Source organism: Cicer arietinum, chromosome 7, assembly GCF_000331145.2.
Source record: "Cicer arietinum cultivar CDC Frontier isolate Library 1 chromosome 7, Cicar.CDCFrontier_v2.0, whole genome shotgun sequence".
NCBI classification, from domain to species: Eukaryota; Viridiplantae; Streptophyta; class Magnoliopsida; order Fabales; family Fabaceae; genus Cicer; species Cicer arietinum.
In genome coordinates, this window is record NC_021166.2 from 40,522,975 (window position 1) to 40,529,963 (window position 6,989).

At 33.4% G+C, this 6,989-nt stretch overlaps 1 protein-coding gene across 3 annotated transcripts in view; it reads right to left on the minus strand.

The window, feature by feature from the left end:
* LOC101508032 (pentatricopeptide repeat-containing protein At1g71490-like) overlaps positions 1–2,049 on the minus strand; it is a 4,303-nt gene extending 2,254 nt beyond the window's left edge. For all 3 annotated transcript variants that reach the window (XM_004516188.4, XM_073370676.1, XM_073370675.1), the window contains exon 1: positions 1–2,049. This exon is cut by the window's left edge. In XM_004516188.4, the coding sequence (XP_004516245.1) occupies positions 1–1,617 (1,617 nt within the window). In that variant the 5' untranslated portion in view covers positions 1,618–2,049.
* Between the last annotated feature and the right edge of the window lie 4,940 nt (positions 2,050–6,989).

Below are 6,989 nucleotides of genomic sequence, written 5' to 3' on the forward strand. Positions count from 1 at the left end.
CTCCTTTGCTTTTTCAAGAAGACCAGCCCTTCCAAAGAGATCAACCATGCAGGAATAATGCTCAATCTGGGGATTCATTCCATAAACTTCTACCATCTTTCTAAAAAACAATTGCCCATGTGCTACAAGGCCAGAATGACTACATGCTGTTAGAACTGCAACCATCGTTACACGATCCGGTTTAATATCAAACCTGCACATCTCTTCAAATAGTTTTAGAGCAGTTTCTCCATCTCCCCTCATACCATATCCCATAATCATGGAAGTATAGGTGACTTCATCTCTCCTACTTAATGAATCAAACACTTTCCTGGCCTCTAAAACTTTGCCAGACCTTGAATACATATCTATCAGGGTGTTCCACAATAATAAATAGTCACCAAACCGTTCTTGACGCTTCATCATGTAGCAATGAAACTCTTTACCATGTTGTAGATTTGCTATTCGAGCGCAAAGAGGAAGAACACTCGCAATAGTCACAAAATTAGGCTCAACGTTCTCATGTAGCATTTCTCTGAAAAGGAAGGAGACTTCCTCAGCTCGATCCATGTGAGCATATCCAGAGAGCATGGCATTCCATGTGATCAAACCTTTCTCGTCTATTTTCTGAAACAACGCATATGCATGACTGAGGTCTCGACACCTAGAATACATTGTAATCAACGCATTTTTCACGTTGTCAAACACATCAAAGCAAGTCCTTACAGCATGACCATGAATCTCCTTTCCCATTTTAAGGGCTCCAATGTGGGAACACGCATTTAATCCAACAACCATTGCAACAGAGTCCAAACGAACCAACATTCTCATCTGAGAAAGCATCTTAAGTGCCCCCTTGAAATTGGCAGAATGCAAGCACCCTCCAGCAATGGTATTCCATATAATTATATTCATTTCAACACCCTCCTCTTGCATCCTCCCAAATAGCCGAAACGCTTCCTCCCACATACCCCTAGAGGCATAACAACTAATTATAGTGTTCCAAGAAACATCGTCTCTAACAGACATATTATCAAACAAATGGCGAGCAACATTTAGCTTCCCAAACCTACCATACATAAACACCAAAGCATTGTGTACATACAAACTCGAGTTAAGAGAACTAGCTTCAATAAACTTATGAACCTTAACACCATTAGTTTCATCTAACAATTCCCCACAAGCCTTGAGAATACATGGATAAGTAAAATCATCTGGTTCAACATGCCTACTCAACATTATCTTATAAACAGAAAGAGCTTCATGAAAGAGACTATTTTTAACGTACAAAGAGATAACCATATTCCAATGCAAAGGGTCGAAACTATCGGAATCCTCAACAACAGTTTGAGCATCAGCAATGAGATTGAAATTAGCATATAAATGAATAAGCTTTGAAATCAATACATGATTTTGATGAATACCTAATGAGATAATATAGGCATGAAGTTGTTTACCCTGTGGGAGAGAGTTGAGATTGGTGCAAGAGAGTAGAAGAAGTCTAATGGGGTAAAAGAGAAGATTGAAAGAAGAAGAAGGATTAGAGTGTTGCTGAATATGGAAGAAGGTTTTGAATGCATTTGATAAGTGGCCGTGTGTGACGAAATCTTTGAGGGATGCAATAAGAAGAGGAACCATAGATGATGATGATGAATTAGAAGAAACAATGAGTGGTTTGTGAAAGGGTTTGTTGTTGCTGGATTTTTTCCACGATTTTAGAATACACTTTTGAAGCTTAGACGAGAACAATAGTAAAAATAATATATGGTCTCTGAAGTTTAGGTATTATGATTGTTAAATTAAAATTAGATAATTGGATTGTGGGTGAAGTTTAGGTATTATGATTGTTAAATTAAAATTAGATAATTGGATTGTGGGTGAACTGGAAACCGGTGATGTCTTCGTCTCGAGTTAAGCTTTGAATTTGTGACAACCGAACCTATTTTCATGCTAACAGGTGGTTTCCAGTGAGTCGAACCGTTTTTTTTTTTTTCCTGACTTATGTTGTTGAGTTTGAAAAGTATAAAAAAACGCATGTAGAGACAGCTCCCATGGTACTTCGTACAAGCAACGTAAAAGTAGTATACTACAGGGACAGTAGTCCTGTATTTATCTCCAAGATTTATTCTAAAATTGTAATGTAATTGGGGTTTATTGTACATTGACCCTTAAACCTTTTTCTATATGTTATCTTCTTTATTTTAATCATTTTTTAAGGTATTTGCACTACCAACCTTCTCCATATGTTATCTTCTTTAATTTAATTATTTTTTTTAAGGTATTTATACAGATAACCAATAAACATGATTTAATTTATTTTGTCGTGTTATACCATTCAAGAGGAGTAAAATTTTATGATTTCACGGAATTGATTAAATGACATTGTAAAACTTTTTTATATTAAATCTTTTTCTCTCCAATTTTATTGTTTCAAAATTTGCAACGTTACTATATAATTTTTAAAACTAATATTTCAATCAGAATTGCATGGCCCTAAAAGGCCAAATTCAAATATATTATAGATCAAACACGGAAAAATTATAATGCCTTGCTCCAAATGATGTATATTTTCTAGCTTTTGTCCCATTAAGCAACTCAACATGATCCCAAATATAGTTGTTTTTCATGGAATTCATCTCATCAATCATGGCATCATACTATAATTTTGACTCTTTGAAACTCATGACTTGTGTAAAGGTTTCAAAATCATTATCAGCTCCAACATTATAGTCAGATTCTTGTAGATACACAATGTAATCATTAGAGATAACTGACTTTCTTGGTCTAGTATATCTTCTCAATGTTGGACTAACATTTTCTTATGGATCATATTGTTCAATTAATTATTCATCATTTTTAGGCATATGATGACCAATTTGATCTACTAGATTATCAACAATTTGTGAAATCACAATGATTGGTTGATCAACATCCATTTGATCTTGAGGGATATTATGAACGATAATCAATCTATTGTTGAGGCAGAGTCCTTAGTTAGTATTGTGAAAACAAATCAAACAGTTAATTAAATCACCAATTATGATTTTGATCATATTATCAATTAACTTTTGTTTTTGAGTGATTTATTCAAAGATAGGAAATCAAGAATAAACATGTATATTAATGCAAAGATCACATGGTCACTTTTCAAACAATCAAAATTGAGTTCATCGTCAAAATCTGGACATATATACATCAAGACAAGAACAATCATTTTTGAAGTATGAAATTATTTGGAAAAATCCTCAAAAAAATGTCAAACCAGATTGATGGAAGAATAATTGCAGAACCTTCAGGTTATTTGGAGAATAATCAAAAGATCATTATGATTGTCCTTTACTGTAGACAAAATCCAAGACAAATCATCATTGGCCGTCCAAACTGCATGTTAAGAGTATCAAATGCTGCTAAGATAAATGATCAGATTCCAAAACTTTAAATAAAGGCCTAAAAGATGAAAGCAATCTCTAAATTGATCTCTAGATTGATGAGTTGTGAACAAGGACACAAGTACACTATATATGCACTATTCTTCATAAAGATTTGCACGCTTTTGAGTTAGAACAATACCAACTGACAATTGACAACTCATACTCACAGTCACTCACGTTTTTCTTTAGAATCAAAAGCAAGAATGTTCTAGGTTTGTCAAGAACAATATGGACATAAATATGAACATGTGCTTAAAGTGTTTTAAAACATATATGATAGTTGGCCAGTGTGTCTTACAGCTATATTCAACTTTATTAGAGTTTTTAAGTCTCTTATCATCTATAAATAGAGGAGAAATCAGAAGACAAATGCAAGAGTTCCCAAAGCAACCAATCTACACTTGATCATTGAAGCTCAAGCAACAAATCTCTTCTCTCAAGCAAACTTTAGTTTTATTACTATATTCGTGGATCATCCTAATGAATTCTTCGTGTCTCAAACAAAAGTTGAGAAATTGTTAGATCCCAATTACTTTTATTATACACATTATTTTTGTAACTCAAGTCTATCTCTTAAGTTAGATTGAGTGTGCTGTAAAAATCACTTGTGGAAACTTGAAAGACAAAGCAGTTGTGGAAGTTGCACCTTCCTAGGTGAAAATTTGATCTTCTGGTTAAGCAAAAGACAAAGCACAATTAAAATGTCAACAACATTAGTTGAGTACATTTCAACAGCATGATGCATCTCTCAACTACTATGGATGAAATATCAATTAGAGGACTACAAAATAATCGAGAGTAACATTCCTATATTATGTTAGAATACATCTGCTATTTGTCTAACTAAGAATCCAATTTTACACTCTAGGGCTAAACACATAGAATTAAAACATCACTTTATTAGGGACTATGTTCGAAAATGCCTCTAAATATTCACACTGAAGCTGGTCACTTTGTATTTTATCGTCACCTAACCCATGGGTGCATCTATCTTGTTGTTTATGTGGATGATATTGTCATAACTAGTAGTGATCATCAAGGATTAATCTAGTTGAAACAACATCTTTCAAATCAGTTTCATACTAAAGACCTCGGTAAACTCCACTATTTTTTGAGTATTATGGTAGCCCAATCCAAGGAAGGCCTTGTAATTTCACAAAGAAAATATGTTATGGATATTCTCGAAGAAACATGTCTATTAAATGCCAAGCTAGTTGATACTCTTATGGATCCAAATGTCATACTCCTACCTAATTAGAGGGAGCCTCTATCAGATTCAAGAAGATATAGGAGATTTGTTGGAAAATTAAACTATCTCACAATCACTTGTCCTAACATTTCCTTCGTTATCAATGTGGTAAGTCAGTTCTTAAATTCTCCTTGCCAAAAACATATGAATGTTGTAATTTAGATTCTTAAATACATCAAAAGTGCACATGGAAAAGGTTTCATTTTTGAAAATAGAGGACATACTAAGATAGTTGGTTACTCCTATGCTGATTGGGCAGACTCACCCATTGAAAGATGCTATTGGGTATTGTGTACTTGTCGGAGAAAATTTAATATCTTGGAAGAGTAAAATACAAAATTTTGTTGCAAGATCCAACGCTAAGGCAAAATATAGGGCCATGGCACTAGTAACATGTGAAATCATCTGGTTGAAACAATTACTAAAAGAACTTCAATTTGAAGAGGTCAACCTAATGACATTAATATGTGATAGTCAAACTACATTGCACATTGCCTCAAATCTTGTTTTTCATGAGAGAACCAAGCATATTGAGATATACTACCATTTTGTTATATAAAAAAGATCGATTCGGGAGACTTGATCACTAGCTTTTTCAATTCTAATGATCAATTGGTATATATTTTTATAAAGTTATTGCGAGGTCCTAGAATTAGTTATATATGTAACAAGTTGGGTGCATTTGATTTATATGCTCTTGCTTGAGGGGAGTGTTGAAAATAAAATATTAGTATGTAAATAAATAGAAAGTATATAAGTATTCATGTCATTATGTGTATTTAGCACTCATAGTTTATATAAAGAACTTTCGTTGTATAGTTGAAACACACATGTTATTCAACATGTCTCTCAATATTCTCTCCTCATTCAACATTAACAAAGGTATTTTTTGAGAAAAATTTGTTGCACTATGCACTTCATTAAGTATGCAAAAATTAGAATAAGAAAATCAGAGGATACCACTAGAGGATATCACCAGAGGAAGTAAAACGGTCAAAGGAAAATAAATCAAATCAGTCAACGAAGTTCTCATAACCCAAAAATGCACGCGCTGGAAAAGTTAGCTCATCTGCCTCTAATAGCGTACCTCTGGTAGTTCAATGTGTTTCTACGTCTACCTCTAAAGACTGAAGTGTGCTCCTGGTCAGCATGCCTCTAAAAAATTCTATGCCTCTAAAGATTCAACATGCCTCAAGAGTTTTTATGCCTCTGATGAATAGTAACTATAGGATAACTATGATGAATAGTTACTTTAGCATGTCTCTGATGAACAATAACTTTAGCATGTCTTTGATGAACATTAACTTCAGCATGCCTTTGATGAACAATAACTTTAGCATGCCTTTGATGAATTGTATTTTTGAGCATGCCTATAAAGTTTGAAGGCACTGTTCAAGTCTCCATCTGAAGCATATATTCTTTTGAATCTAAAGACTGCAACTCATTCCAGAGTGTTGTCTCTGATATGCAACACAATCTGAAGTTGCACTAACTATGATAATGCAACAAAGGTGAAGTTGCCCATGCCACTAATTCTAAGTTACGCAGCTTTGCATCTACCTCTAACTATGGTTATTCAAACATCATAGCATCTAATTCTAACAATCAAGTCAACGATTATGAAGAATAAAAGTCAATGATTCTTGGAGAAAAGTCAACGACTATGGTGGAAAATCAAAAGTTTTGATAGATTGAGAAAAATACTAAATTAGACATAGTCGTGTTCTTACTTTTGAAGGTCCAAGAACAAGCCCAAATTGTTCCCGCTTTAATCAAATCAAGCATATGAAGGAAGACTCAAGTGAATCAATTTGCAAACTTAATCAGAACAAATACGCACACTATCTTTCTAGAAGGATTGCTTATATCAAATTAGGAAATAAAAAATTGCCTAACAGTCATAATATCAAGATCATATAAATCAAAGTTGTATTTGGAAGAAATCTCTGTTGACCAAGGTGAATTTGAGATACGACTCAAAAACTCAACAATAAATTCAAAAATCTGAATTTCATCTATAAATAGTGGATCAAAGCTGAAGAAGAAACAACATGAACACACAAACTCAGAAACTCTAAAAACCAAAGTTATTCAGAAAACCTCATAAGCTAAATTTTCTCTAAAGTATTTATATTTTAAGGTTTTAAGTTCTAGCAAAGTACTCATTCAACTTATATTATTTAGTGCTTAGTGCTTCATTGTAAGTGTGAAAAATTATTGTATCAAATCTGCTTATTAGAAGCAAAACTAAACTAGTACCAATCTATTGTAACCCAAACCAGTAATGGCTTTAGTTTGCCACTAACAATCTGTAGGTTTTAAGTTGTGTA